Source organism: Myotis myotis, unplaced genomic scaffold, assembly GCF_014108235.1.
Source record: "Myotis myotis isolate mMyoMyo1 unplaced genomic scaffold, mMyoMyo1.p scaffold_m19_p_1, whole genome shotgun sequence".
Lineage (NCBI taxonomy): Eukaryota > Metazoa > Chordata > Mammalia > Chiroptera > Vespertilionidae > Myotis > Myotis myotis.
In genome coordinates this window covers 136,478,921-136,494,375 of record NW_023416313.1, presented here as the reverse complement: position 1 = coordinate 136,494,375, position 15,455 = coordinate 136,478,921, and the positions used below count along the sequence as shown (strand labels likewise).

Below are 15,455 nucleotides of genomic sequence, written 5' to 3'. Positions count from 1 at the left end.
CAAACGTTAGTGCAGTCTCATTCCTGAGCCCAGGTCCTTAGGAACTTCTAGTACTATAGGTGAGGTATTTTCCAGCTCTAGAAAATGACAGTTCAGCATATGCCTCTTGGCCAAAATAATTTCCTAAAGTGGAAGGGTCCTGGAATAATTTAAACCAAAAGGATAAAAGTAAATGACAATGGAGAGCCTTCCAGCTGTAAGCCAAGCAGCTTGCCCCCCATCCCCCAAGCCTATCTCCTATCATCTTGCAATCTTGCAACAGCATCCCCTCCCACACACAGCGGGCCAGGGCTGCCTGCAAAGCTGGTGCATAACTGTGAGAAGCTGCTCTCTGAAAGGGTTCCATGGCTGGCTGTGGTGAGTGCTCCCACACATCTCTCCACCTCCACCTGAGGACTGAATGACTCTCAGAATAGGAGTCCCGGGGCAGCCCAAAGAAAACGATCAGGGTAATTCTGTTTGTAAACATCTGTTTAATAAATATACATCTTAGAAATAGCAAAATAATTACCAACAAAATACACTATTTACACCATTTACAGGAGGGTAACACAAACCTTGACAGGTAGCACCACACCACTGAAAGGTTTAACCCCACACCACTGAAAGGTTTAACAACACACCTCATTGTTACAAGTCACAGGGCACGGCTGGGCTTCACTCAAAAAGGACAATAAATAAAATGCAGTCCTTTCATCAGATTTTGGATAACCTCAAAAAACTCCCGCAATGGTGAGTTTTAAAAGAGGTTTTCTTTGAAATCCAATGATCTTTCTTGTTCCCTTCCGAAGTTCATAAAAATAACAAAATGAGGGCTGATCCACCACAAATGTTTTGGGCCAGGCAGTGTGCAGTGTGGTTATAAGTACACCCTTTTGATTTCTTTTTTTCTTTTCTTTTTTTTTTTTTTAGAAAAATAAAACTCTGTTTTTGTACAAATATACAAGTCCATGTTCTTTCAGATGCTTTGTGAAGCTCATAACGTCAGGCGCTGGCCTCCAAGCACACAGTCATCGTAGGGCAGCTAAAAACAAGAGGAAATAAGGCATGTTAAACTCCCAGAGCTTTGCCAGGGGTGCTGGGGTAATGGGGAGAGAGCTGCTACTGGAAATAACCTAAGTATTTGTAGATTTCATTCTCTATATCCCAAATATAGATGAACGGGCCGAGGGAGTTTTGTTTTGATGCTCCTCTCCTTAAAAGCAAAGAAGAAAAGACATACTCTTGGGATACTGGCTCTATACCAGTGATGGCGAACCTTTTGAGCTCGGCGTGTCAGATGTTTGAAAAACCCTAACTTAACTCTGGTGCTGTGTCACATATAGACATTTTTTGATATTTGCAACCATAGTAAAACAAAGACTTATATTTTTGATATTTAATTTATATATTTAAATGCCATTTAACAAAGAAAAATCAACTAAAAAAATGAGTTCGCGTGTCAGAGGTTCGCCATCACTGCTCTATACACTAAAGTTGGAGAACTTCATTATGTGATACCTTTGGATGAAGAGTATAGCTCTAGGGGCTGGGGAGGGTGGAGGGAGAATGGCCACTCTAATTGGGTTTTTTTTGCAGAGCATAATTGAGACTCACCTCGTCCTCTGTGAACTCCGACTCTGTGTCATAGCTCTCCTCATCCTCACTCTCTGGCAGCATCTGAAGGTTTTCTAGGGTCAGCTGGCCCAGCTGCTGCTGTATCCGGGTGCTTGGGCGGCCCCAGGTGAGCTGGTACGGGGAGTAGCCCTGGTAGGTGACTCTGTTGACGTCAGCCCCACACTTCAACAGGAGAGACACCAGGTCGGGATTCTGCAGATCCACCGCAAGATGAAGGGCCGTTCGGCCATTACAGGGCTCCTGAAACCAAAAGGAATGAGATATTTACAGTTGAGTTTAGAATTTTCGCTTGTGAAAAAGCACATGAAATCTTAGTGAGGAGGGCCCTGAGCCCCCTGCACTCCATTGGGAGGCATGACGCACTCACCTGGGCATTGACATCAGCGCCCAAGGACACCAAACGCTCCACGATGCCCAGGTAGCCATGGATGGAGGCTAAGTGCAGACATGTGTGGCCTAGAAGAACAAAAGGAAGAAAATATAAACACTTCGTCTCACCCCTCCCATCTCAAGCAGAATCTTTCACCTACTCTTTAAAGGGACAAATTCTTCTCAAGAATCTGGTTTCTGAATGAATTTTATAAAGGCATCCAACAGGCCTTTTGTATACACATTTTCTCAGCCTTTCTCATGCTGAGAGTTTAAGCTCTTGCCTGGAATCCTTATGTTGGCCCACCTCCCCCTTCTCCTGGTCACCTGCCTTCTGGTGGGCAGGGCAGGCAGACGTACCATTGTAGTTTGTGGCCTGCAGGATGGCCTGGAGGTGCTGGGTCCCACAGCTCTGAGTCAGGACTCCCACACTGGCCAGGCTGCCCTGCTCACAGGCAAGGTGTAGGGGGGTATTTCCTCGAAAGTCTCGCAGCTCAGGATCACAGCCAGCTTCCAGAAGTGCCTGGGCGATTTCTGGCTGGTTGGTGATCACAGCCAAGTGGAGCGGAGTCTACAGACAGAAGAGGGAACAGAGGATAAATTATGGATCAACCCCACAGTCTGAGTTCCCTTCAACCCCAGAGATCCCCCAGGTTGTGGGTGCTGCACCCTCCCACCCCTGGTGCAAGGGGCAAGGCAAATACCAGAGGCCCCCCAGTGGTCTTCATAAAGGTCTCACCAAATTAATGGAATTTACTTGAATGTTGGCAGATTGGAATGTAAAAGGTCAGGTCAAATAATGACCATTGACTTGCAGTGGTTCTCAACCTTCCTAATGCCGCGACCCTTTAATACAGTTCCTCATGTTGTGGTGACCCCCAACCATAAAATTATTTTCGTTGCTACTTCATAACTGTAATTTTGCTACTGTTATGAATCGTCATGTAAATATCTGATATGCAAGATGTACTTTCAGGGGTTGCGACCCAAAGGTTGAGAACCGCTGGAAAGGACCAGGAGTAGCTGTGCTAGATCCCCGGGTCAGAGAGGCCGGGGCCGGGCAAGAGGCGCACCTGCTGCAGGTTGTTCTGGAAGTTAAGAAAGGCCAGGTCTCCCTTCACTTGGCGGACCACTTCCATCGTCAGCGCCTTCTCTTCATGGATGATGGCCAAGTGCAGGAACCTGAGGGAAGAGGGAAAAACCCCAGGGTGAGTACAATGCGTGGGGCCAGGGAGGCGCGGGCTGCGGGGGATTGCGCAAGGCCGGGGTTTCTGGAGGCCGAGGCCGCGGTGTTTTCCGCGAGGTTATTATGAGCTGAGTGTTCCTGGCAGGCGCCCAGGGACTTTCCGGGCTCCCCCCCCCTCCCCGGAGGGCGCCGACCAGACCGCCCCGCCCTCCGCCGGCCGGAACGCCCTGTACTTCCCCTCCCGGCCGCGCGGCGCCCGCCAGCCGGGCAGAAACGCCCGCCCCCCGCCGGCCCGTACTCCGTGTCCCCGCCGCGCCCCGCCCCCGGCCCCGAGGCCCCGGACGGGGGTGCGGGGTGTGCGCGGCTGCAAGGCCGAGCGGTGGAACCGCGGCCCCGCGCGAACCTCGGCCCCCGGCCCCCACGCGCCCTGCAGGGTCTCGGGTCGCTGCCTGCACCCGGGGTCGCTGCGTGCACCCGGGCTCGCGGCCGCCTCGCGGGCCCCGCGCTCCGCTGCAGGCGGCGCCCCGTCCCCCGGCCCCGCGCCGCGGCCCGGGCACTTACGAGTCTCCGTCCTCCGTGAGCTGCTGCTTCCAGGGCTCGGAGCTGCGCGGCGCTTCCTGCGGCTCCAGGCGGATCTCGCGCAGCTCCTTCACCATCTGCTCGTACTCCTCGTCCTTCATGGAGTCCAGGCCGCTGTCGTGGCGGTCGTCCAGCGGCCGCTCCTTCTTGAGCCCGTCCCGGGGGCCCTCCATGGCCCAGTCCTGGGCGCGCTCGGCGGGGTGAAACATGGGTACGGTTCGGGCGCGGCTCCGGGTGCGCTCGGCGCGGGCTGCGCGGTGGCTTCTCGCAGAGTCACAGGCGGGGGGACCGCGGCTCGGATGTTGTGGGCTCGGCAGCGCCGCCGCGGCGCCTTATAAACGCTGGCAGGGGATTTCTTCGGGGCGGGGCCGGGCGCGGGGAATTTCCAAGCCAGTCAGACCTGAAAAGAGAACTGCTTGGTCTCCTGCTAGGGAAAAGCAGTTTAAACCCGGAGCAGGGGTTCAGCAGAGAAACTCCCAGCGGCGATGAGGCACTGGGGTCATGTACAGGGAACTTTTTGATGAAAGCCGAGTGGCTGGAAAGTCCTCCCGACCGGGCCCCCTCCCCCGGTACTTCCCTGCAGCCTGCAACCCGTCCCTCGGCTGCAGACCTGTCCCCGGGGTTTCCCACGATGGATGGGATCTGGGGTCGTCGGCTGTAGAGATCCCAAGGACGCGGACTCGCTGGAGACGGTTCCTCGTTAGGGTTTGCCGACCTGCCGGTCCTTTCCGGCTTTTGACCTTTGGAAAACGCGAGTGGAAACGATGGCCCGGTGTAGGGATTCGTTTCCCCAAACTTCTCTGCGAGGAAGGACGCGCTGGCGGCGGAAGGCTGCCCGGCACTCCTGCCGTGCAGCGACGTGCCGCACCCCCAGCCCCCTCCTCAGGGAGAGGTTGTGAAAGTTTTGGCGTTAAACACCCAAGTGCCTGGCGAAGCCTCAGATCATTTCCTCGGGATTAACAACCCTGCTGACTGGGGCAGGGGCCAGCACTCAGCTCCTATTCGGGGTGGGGGAGGGGGAGGAATGTTGAATGTAAACATAATATTTTTGTCAAGTGGGGCCAGGTGTTAATTTTTGTAATGGAGGTTGTAGACACCTTGCAATAACGAAATGGTTATTGAGGCCGCGTTCTCTGATTGGCACTATGCTGCTGCAGAGAATGCATTCTGGGCCTACCTCTGGGTGCCCCTCTGGGCGACTTTCCAGAAGCATTTGGAGGAGGCTGAAGAATGGGTTGAGAGTACCTTACCCAAGGTTGGACCTTAAGGATGGCTCAGAAAATAGCTGCTAGGCATACGGCAGGAAGCTAAAGGCAGCCCTAACATTGCCCCCATCCTGCCCCTCATGGCTCCTTGCTATGCAGTCCTGGGGGGTAGGGGTAGCAGTTGGACATAACCATGCAATGTGGGTAGTCACTCTAGGCTCACCATCCTCTGGTTTCACTTGCAGGAATAGAATTTATGCCCCTCTTTGCACCCCAACCTCCTAGCCAACAATTGGTCCAGGCAAAACAAAGCAACTTCTGTCAGAGTTCTTCAGAATTAGCCCCAGGAGGCCTCTATAGTTTTGTAGAGTTTTCTGGCATTTGTTGCAATCATCTTTAACTTGACTGGCCAGGTACTAACCAACCTTTCTCCTCTTCCAATCTCCCCCTTCTCACCTCCAGTATCTGAATGTAGGAAATCTGGGTCAGTTGGGGGACTGACAAAACATGAGGGGGGAAAAAGCAAAATCAAGAACTAAAACCTCAGAGTAGTAATGATCGCATGCTAAAATGAAAATTTCCCATTGGATTCCATTGTCTCTGCAGGCATGTGATATACAAATACACAATTTTCGAGGCAAGGTGCAACAGTGACTATAAGTAGACCTTAATTCCAGGCTCTACTTCTAATTAACTGCATAAATATGTATATTTAAAATATGTTTTTATTGCTTTTTAGAGAAGAAGGGAGAGGGAGAGAGAGAATGAGAAAGAAACCTTGTTCATATGCATCCCAACCAGGGATCAAACCTGCACCTTGGGTATGTACCCTGACAGGAATCAAACCTATGATGTTTTGATGCACGGGACAATGCTCAACTGACTAAATCACACGGGTGGGCCAGGGCTAATTAACTGCATATTAATTGGAAAGATCAGTTAACTTTGCTGTGGTATGCCTGCTTTTATAATACTAGCGGCCCGGTGCACAAAATTTGTGCACTGGAGGGGGGGGATCCCCTCAGCCCTGCCTACACCCTCTTGCAGTCCAGGATCCCTCTCACAGTTCGGGATGCCTCACTCCTTACTGCCCGTCTGCTTGCTATTCCTTAGTGCAGGGGTCCTCAAACTACGGCCCGCAGGCCACATGCAAATACAAATATTGTATTTGTTCCCGTTTTGGTTTTTTACTTCAAAATAAGATATGTGCAGTGTGCATAGGAATTTGTTCATAGTTTTTTTTTAAACTATAGTCCGGCCCTCCAACGGTCTGAGGGACAGTGAACTGGCCCCCTGTTTAAAAAGTTTGAGGACCCCTGCCTTAGTGCTTGGCTCACTGCTCCTTAGTGCTGCTGAGGAGGCGGGAGAGGCTCCTGCCACCGCTGCTGCACTTGCCAGCCATGAGCCTGGCTTCTGGCTGAGCGGCGCTCCCCCGTGGGAGCACACTGACCACCAGGGGGCAGCTCCTGCGTTGAGCGTCTGCCCGCTGGTGGTCAGTGCACATCATAGTGACCAGTCATTCTGGTCGTTCCGCTTAACGGTCGCTTAGGCTTTTATTATATAGAAGATTGGATTTCGCCCTGCCAGTTTGCTCAGTGGTTATAGCGTCAGCCCATGCCCAGGTTCGATTCCCATTGAGGGCATGTACCTCAGTTGCAGGCTGGATCCCTAGCTCTGGTTGGGGTGCATGCGGGAGGCAACCAGTTGATGTGTCTCTCTCACATCTATGTTTCTCTCTCTGTCTGTCTCTCCCCCTCCCTTCCACTCTCTCTAAAAATCAATGGAAAAATATCCTCCAGTGAGGATTAACCAAAAAAAAAAAAAAGATTGGATTTAACGCTGGTTAGGTTTTTTTGTTTGTTTGTTTTTACCAGCTTAAAAATTGTGTTACTTGGCCACAAATGCATGTATAATTCTGCGTAAGGGTGACCGTGTCTCTTGGAAATTCACAATGTAAATTTTTGGAAGGATTCCCAGCAGTTTATGTAACACATTGTTCTCAGAACTAATCTTGTAAGATAGGTATTGTCCTTACTTTCCTAAAAAGAAATTGAAATTCAGAAAAATTTACCTACGTGCCCTGTGGCAGTTTACCTAATTTATATCCCAGCATATTAATCATTTGGCCAAAGCAGTATTAACAGTTTTGAAAACACATTTTGAAAATGAGACTGAATATACTATAATTTGGAAAATACTCTAAGTATTTTCTACTCAATTGTTAGATAAAATAGAGGGTGGTAGATTCATGTCTGTAAAAAAAGTACAGAAATGTCAAACTCTAAATGCCACTAATAAAGGATACCATAGAAGAGAACTTTTAGCTGCAGGTTTAAAATTAATATTAAAAAGAAAATCATGCATAAATAAAAAGTATCTCAGGATGAAGTAATTTTGCACCTCCTTTGATAAAGGCTTTATGTTCACAGCCGAGGCCTGCAGGACCTGGTGGTCTTGGTTCCTGATTGCTTAGTGTGACACCTAGTGGTAAGAGTGAGGCCCGGCCTTCCCTGATTTGTCATAGCACTTATGGAAATTTCGGGAGGTGCTGAGTCTTGATGACCTGTCCCTATCGTGGGGATTCCCAAGGAGGTACCTTCTGTTTTTCTGTAACCTAGGAGACAGTTTTGAATAATGTGATCCAGCAAGTTTCCTCTCTATCCTATATAGCTCTATAGGGTTTAAATCAACAAACATTACAACTTGGGCAATAAAGAACATATTTGGAAATCAGAAAACATGAGCAGAAGAAGATGGCAAAACTGATTTTGGTTTAGAAAGACCTTGATGGACTCTAGGGTGCGTAGAGTTCTCCCCACCTATTGTTAAACGTTTTCACTAATCTTGACCATTTTAAAGATGGTAAGCCTTAGGTAACTCTTTCAATGTCATTTGGCTCTTTCTTTTTCTTTTTAATGCGAAAGGCAAAAGAATGAATAAGTTAACCTGGAAGCTGCTTTGTATTTCAGAACGCAGCCATAGGGAATGGCAGGGTGGCCAGTGGTGCTTCACTGAGGGCGGGAGCACGCTGCCCCTCCCCCAGCCGTGGGAAAAGGAGCATCATCAGGGCCTGGTGTGGCTTCATGCACTGTTCCTTGGTGGGAAATGCAAAGTGTGAATCAAACCTACTGCTGAAGTGCCCAGTGCCTGGCAGCATGGAGATTTTTCTTTAATTTCAGCCAAGTAGTCCAACATTTGGCCTTTCTTCACATCCTGGGCAGCGTGTCCTGTGTCGGTTGACCTGGCCAATTAAACCAAAATTGTTTTAGCCCCAGGAAATTGAGTACAGCCCGGCTGGCCGAGAGAGGAACCATGAGAGAGTCCTGAAGACCAAGAGAGGCAGGCCCACTGCTGACGGACAGCCCTGCAGTGAAATTCTGGATTTATATTCTGCTTCCAACCCCAGGCTCAATCTTCTTTCCGCCTGTTGTGTTTAGCAACCACTTCCATCCATCGCCCTCAGAACCTGGAGCTCCCAAGCTCTGGATTTCCCCACACAGAGACCACTGTCAGGACCCTCATTCTCAGTGACCTGAAAATAAGGCTGTCAGAGCTTTTATGTATTTCTTTTGCTCTACATTCTGCAATTTATTATTATTTTTTTGTTAGTCCTCACATGAGGATATTTTGTTTTCATTGATTTTCAGATAGAGTGGAAAGGAGGGAGAGAGACAGAGAGTGAGACTCGATATGAGAGAGGCACATCGATTGGTTACCTCCTGGGTGGGGATTGAGCCTGCCACTGAGTTATGTGCCCTTGACAGAAATCGAACCCGAGACCCTTCAGTCCATAGACTGACGCTCTAACCACTGTGCAACTGGCTAGGTCTATACCTTCTGCAATTTAGTAAGGATCAACACTTTAAAGAGTATCAAATCAGCCCTGGCTGGTTTGGCTCAGTGGATGGAGTGTCGGCCTTTGGACTGAAGGGTCCCGGGTTTGATACCAGTTAAAGGCACATGCTGGGGTTGCGGTCCCTAGTGGGGGGTGTGCAGGAGGCAGCTGATCAATGATTCTCATCGTTGATATTTCTATCTCTCTCTCCCTCTCCATTCCTCTCTGAAGTCAATAAAAAAAAGTATCAAATCAAACTCCAGTACCTGCCACAGGGGCCAGGCAGTTTTCACAGATGAATGAGGCTAGCCCTCTGAGTCCCCGGGTCGGGGGGAGGGGGAAGGGAGAGGGGCATGACGGCATCTCGAGCGGTCCAGATCTGAGAGAGCATATCTTTCACACTCAGCTCAGACAATTTTTGCCAAACAGCTCTTTGAGTTCAGTACTGATTGATATTCCATTTATAAAGGGAAAAATTAGAAAATGGATGTTGATGTAAACAGTTTCAAATTTTAAAATATCGTGAAAATGAAATAAAATGCATTTCTGCGTCTTTTGGCTGCATTGAGTCCATAGGCTGTGAGTTTGCATCCTGCTTTTCAGCCAAGGTATGAGGTGTTTTGTGTGTGTGTGTGTGTGTGTGTGTGTGTTTAAATACAGCATCCTTTTACTAATTTTTTAAAATATATTTTTGTTGATTTCATAGAGGAAGGGAGAAGGAGAGAGAGAAACATCAATGATGAGAGAGAATCACTGATTGGCTGCCTCCTGCACACCCTCTACGGGGGATCAAGCCCGAAACCCCTGGCATGTGCCCTTGACCAGAATCGAACCTCAGACTCTTCAGTCCACAGGCGACACTCTATCCATTGAGCAAAACCAGCTAGGACCAAGGTATGAGGTTTTTATGGTGCTTTGGGGGCAGGCACCTGCCTTTAGCTCCATTGGTGTCATGGGGTCTCTGCCCCTCTGTGTAACCAGAGGCTGGGGATGGAGTGTGTCTGCCTCTGGAAGGCAGAGTTGGAATCAGAGACTAAGCTCTGAACAATTTAAAAAAAAAAAAGTTTTTCAGAGAGGAAGGGACAGAGAGAGAAAATCAATGATGAGAGAGAATCATCCATGGGCTGCCTCCTGCACTCTGGGGGTAGAGCCCGCAGCCCAGGCATGTGCTCTGACGGGAATTGAACCCGGGACCCTTCAGTCCGCAGGCCAATGCTCTGTCCATTGCACCACACCGGCCAGGGCAAGCCCTGAACAATTTTTATCCCTTCCTGAAAGAACTGGTAAACATTGCTTGGTAAAATAAGTATAACAGGTTCAACAAAGTTTTGTTTTTTCCCCACAAAGACTGTTGGGGTTTTTTAATTTGTTTTGCTTTTTAAAAAACTCAAATTCTTTCAGACAAGTATAAAAGAATAAAATCTGTTTCAGGCTGGTAGTTAAAAAATCAACCCTCAGCCCTAGCCAGTTTGGCTCAGTGGATAGAGTGTTTGCCTGGTCACTGAAGGGTCCCAGGTTCAATTCCAGCCAAGGGCACATGCCCGGTTGTGGGCTTCCTCTTCCTCTTCCTTCCTCTCTGAAATCAATAAAAATATATTTTAAAGAAAGCTTAGTCTTGAAAACAAAATTAAAAAAAAAAAACAATAAAAAAAGGAAACACCAAACAACAAAAACCAACCCTCAGATTTATTTCAGTAAATATGTCTTTGAGGTGTTCCTGCTCTGCTGGTGCCTCAGCCATGTGCCCCGTCTACCTGTTGGGTAACCTCCTGCCAGGGAGGGAGGAGGCCTGCACGTGTCACCCCTGCACGTGTCAGTCCCCGGCCAAAATTCCTGACTCTCCCTTTTCACTGTTTGTTGGCAGTAACCAGGTAATACCTGCAGGTGGTTCGTGTTCTGCTGTGTTGGGGAGGAGTAGTTGGATGAGGAAGGAGTGGAGGCACATTGCTTCCTCTTCATGTTAGTCTATGCGCTCTTTTGTCTTGGGCGTGAATTCATCCTGAGCTTAGTCAGGGAACCGGGTGACTTAGCACTAGAGCAGTTCTACACAAAAGCCTGGTGTCCTGCTGGATATGGTGCATAAATGAGAGGAGGTCCTTGCTCTTAGGCACCAGCATCAGAGGCAAAATCCACCACCAGAAACTATATGGGGATGTGGACATTTTTTTTCCTCTATGGTCTAAGGTCTGGGGAATGGTTTAGGACAAAGGTAAACAGAATCATAGCTATTAGGATAAAAATTAATATCCAGAAATTGGTGGCATTTTTATACACTAATAATGAACTATCAGAAAGGGAAACTAAGAAAATCCCATTTACTATTGCAACAACAACAGAAAAGGGTACCTAGGAATAAACTTAACCAAGGAGGTAAAAGACCTGTACTTGGAAAACTATAGGACAATGAAGAAAGAAATAGAGGATGTACGAATAAGTGGAAGCATATACCGCGAAGAATTAACATCATTAAAGTGTCCAGCCCTACCCAGTTTGGCTCAGTGAATAGAGCGTTGGCCTGCGGACTGAAGGGTCCCAGGTTTGATTCCGGTCAGGGGCATATGCCTAAGTTGTGAGCTCAATCAATGGTTCTCTCTCATCACTGAGGTTTCTACCACTCTCTCCCTTTCCCTTCCTCTCTGAAATCATTAAAGAACATGAAATAAATGTTTTTTAAAAAAGTGTTTATACTATCCAAAGCAATCTATAGGTTCAACATAATTCCTATTAAAATTCCAATGGCATATTTTACAGATCTAGAACACATATTCCAAAAATTTATATGGAACAACAACAACAAAAATACCCCAAATGGTCTCAGCAATTTGAGAAAGAGGAACAAAATTGGAGGAATAACAATACCAGATATCCAGCTATACTACAAAGCCACTGTAATCAAAACAGCCTGGATACTGGCATAAGAACAGGTATATAGATCAATGGAACAAAACAGAGAACCCAGAAATCAAGACTTTATGATCAATTAATATTTGACAAAGGAGACAAGTGAGTACAATAGAGTAAAAACAGTCTCTTCAATAAATGGTGTTGGGAAAATTGGAGAGGTACATGCAAAAAAATGAAACTAGACCACCAACTTAACACCACATACAAGAATAAACTCAAAATGGATAAAAGTCTTCAATGTAAGTCATGAAACCATAAAATCCAAGAAGAAAACATAGGCAGTAAAATCCCAAACATCTTGTGTAGCAAGATTTTTGCCAACCTATCTTCTAGGGCAGTGGTTGGCAAACTGCGGCTCGCGAGCCACATGCGGCTCTTTGGCCCCTTGAGTGTGGCTCTTCCACAAAATACCGACTTCTGCGCATGGGCCATGAAGTTTCAATCACACTGTACATGTGCGCCCACACATGGTATTTTTTGGAAGAGCCACACTCAAGGGACCAAAGAGCCGCATGTGGCTTGCGAGCCGCAGTTTGCCGACCACTCTTCTAGGGCAAGGGAAACAAAATAAAAAATAAACAAATGGTACTACGTCAAACTAAAAGCTTCTGCACAGCAAAAGAAACCATCCACAAAATGAAAAGGGAATCTACTGTATGGGAGAACATATTTGCCAATTATATATAAAGAGCTTACACAATTCAACACCAGTAAGACAAATAACCCAATCAAAAAATGGGCAAAGGACCTGAATAAACACTTCTTCAAAGAGGTCATAAGGAAGGCCAAGAGACATGAGAAATGCTCAATGTAGCTAATCACCCGAGATGCAAATTAAAATGACCTCACAGCTGCCAGAATGGCTGCCATCAGCAGATCAACAAGTGCTGGTGAGGATGTGGAGAAAACAGAACCCTCGTGTACTGTTGGTGGGAATGCAGACTGGTGCAGCCACTGTGGAAGACAGTATGGAGTTTCCTCAAAAAATAAAAAATGGGCCCTACCTAGTTTGGCTCAGTGGATGGAATGTCGGCATACAGATTGAAGGGTCCCGGGTTCGATTCCAGTCAAGGGCACATGCCAGGGTTGTGGGCTTGATCCCCAGCAGGGGGCGTGCAGGAAGCAGTGATCAATGATTCTCTCTCATCATTGATGTTTCTATCTCTCTCCCTCTCCCTTCCTCTCTGAAATCAATAAAAATATATTTAAAAAAGGCAAACACTCTACCTTTAAAAAAAAAAAAATGGAACTGCCATTTGACCCAGTGATCCCACTTCTGGGAATATATCCTAAGAATCCTGAAATACCAATTTGAAAGAATATATGAATTCCTATGTTTATAGCAGCATTATCTACAATAGACAAGATCTGGAAAAAGCCCAAGTGCCCATCAGTAGTGAGTGGGGAAAAAGGTGTGGTACATTTATATAATGGAATACTATGCAGCTATGAAAAAGAAGGACCTCTTACCCTTTTCAACAGCATGGATGAACCTGGGGATTATTATGCTGAGTGAAATAAGCCAGTCAGAGGAAGACAAACACCATATGATCTCACTAATATGTGGAATGTAATGAGCAAGATAAACTGACGAACAAAATAGAACCAGAGGAACAGACTGACAAATGTCAGCGCGGAGGGGATAGGGTGGACTACAGGTAAGAAAGTGAAGAGATTGGCCAAAGAATATATATGCATAGCCCATGGGCACAGACAACAGTGTGGTGAAGGCCTAGGGAGGGAGGAGTTGGGTGCTGGGTGGAGGTGGGCAAAGGTGGGGGGATATGGGGTACATCTGTAATAGTGTCAACAATAAAACAAAAAGAAAAAAGAATCATAGTTGCTAAAAGGTTTTCTTCAGATTACAAATAGAGTAAAGATTTCAGAACCTCGATCCACAGCCCTTTCTTGTAATTACTAAGATAATATGTTTCCTAAAATTCCTTTTAGAGCCTGTGTTCTCTGGACCCCCAGATTACTTGGATGAATATTAAAAATTGAGATGTCTTGAAGGCCTATCTCTGAGGCAATTAATGGGGATGCCTATAAAAATATTCCTGAAAGTTATTCTTAGACTTTAAAAAAATATTTTTTATTGACTTTTTAAAGAGAGAAAGGAAGAAGGATAGAGAGATAGAGACATTGATGAGAGGTCAATCAGCTGCCTCCTGCACTCCTCCTACTGGGGACCGAACCAGCAACCAAGGCACATGTCCTTAACTGGAATCGAACCCGGGACCTTTCAGTTCACGGGCCAACGCTTTATCCACTTAGCCAAACCAGTGAGGGTCTTAGGCCAATTTTTAAATGCTGAAGCAAATGAGAGAGGGTACAAAGGGTCACACACAGAAGCTATGAGCAGAGAGAAAGGGGGAAATTGGCCTGGAACATTTTTCCTCTGTTACCAGGTCTCAGTCGTCACAGTCCAGTCCCATGACTGTGACATACTCCCTCTGGATAAGTCATTCAACTTGGCTCAGGATTGCTCATCATTTCCTACATCCTAGGTCTACTGTTTAAAGGCTACAGTTTAGGGGTTATTTTACCGAGAACACTGATCTTTTCAGAAAGTGAGGTAGATTAATGCATCACCAAACATTTAAATGATAATATTTGAAAACTGGGCCAATGCAGAAGAGAAGTTAAAGAGTGGGAGAAAAGGTGTAGGCGTGTCCCCTACATTCACGATGGAAATTCAAGGGGCTAGGGAGAATGTGGGTGGGGAGATAGGATGGATATAGGTCTTTGTAAATAACCTGTATGAACATGATGATGGGGAGAGAGCAGGGAAGCACAGGGACAGTCTAGTTACAATGTTGGCTCTGCTGCCTCGAAGGGCTCAAATCCACCTCCAGGTAGCCACGGCATCAGGGCAGGGGGGAGAGGGAAGATGAAGTTTCGAAGGAAAAAGAGGAGGCTACACTCGGGGCAGGGGCCTGGACTCAGGGGAGTTGGGTAAGGAGCAACAGTGGAATTTTTCCTTCACAAATGGCAGAGTAGGACACCAAGATGAACAGAATAGGGATGGTACTGTCTGCAGCGACATCTTCAGGCCACCTGTGGAATAACTGTCCTTTGGAGAAACATTTTAATAAGGAGGGGATCTCAGGAAAGTTGGGTTGAGGATGTTCATTGAGACTGGATATTTAGATGTGACTATTGTACGTCATTTGTTACAGTCCCAGAGGAAATCTGTGAGTGTCTCCTCTTCTGAAACCCCCATGTCCGACCCGTTCAGTTCCTTCTGTTCTTGAAATGACTCCAGCCCGTTCCCTTTCCGTGTTCACCTGATTTACCTCTCAATGTGCTATTCACACATTTATTAAATACTTACCAGGCCCGGCACTTGATATGCTTTAGCCCCGTTAGTCTTCACAACCATCCAGTTAGGTAGGCAGCATTATTTCTGTTTTGAAGAAATGTGAGACTCAGAAAAGTTAAGTCACTCACTCGGAAGCCAGCAGTCAAACCCATCGCCCGTGCTGCCCTCCCATTGTTCTTCTTTGTATTCTACAATGTCGCTTGACTGTTCCTATTTTTAAAAATTTCAAAGGTATTGACACAAATTATATGTGGTATTATCGATAGTTTACAAATTAATTAGTATTTTTAAACTTACATTTATTGTTGAAAGTATTACAGACATCTCCCTTTTCCCCTTTGGACCCCTTCACCCCACACCTACATAACATTTGCAAAGGGTTAAAAATAGTTTAAAAATTCAAGTAGTTTATTATAAAAGGGTTGCAATTACATCTCC

The 15,455-nt window shown here is 46.9% G+C and overlaps 1 protein-coding gene across 1 annotated transcript; it reads right to left on the bottom strand.

The window, feature by feature from the left end:
• Positions 1-453: 453 nt before the first annotated feature.
• NFKBIA (NFKB inhibitor alpha) lies at positions 454-4,072 on the bottom strand. Its single transcript, XM_036353131.1, has 6 exons — positions 3,734-4,072; positions 3,060-3,168; positions 2,347-2,557; positions 1,985-2,073; positions 1,597-1,857; positions 454-1,024 (listed from the first exon to the last, which is right to left on the bottom strand). The coding sequence occupies exons 1-6, from the start codon at positions 3,958-3,960 to the stop codon at positions 977-979; spliced, it is 945 nt and encodes a 314-aa protein (XP_036209024.1). The 5' UTR covers positions 3,961-4,072; the 3' UTR covers positions 454-976.
• Between the last annotated feature and the right edge of the window lie 11,383 nt (positions 4,073-15,455).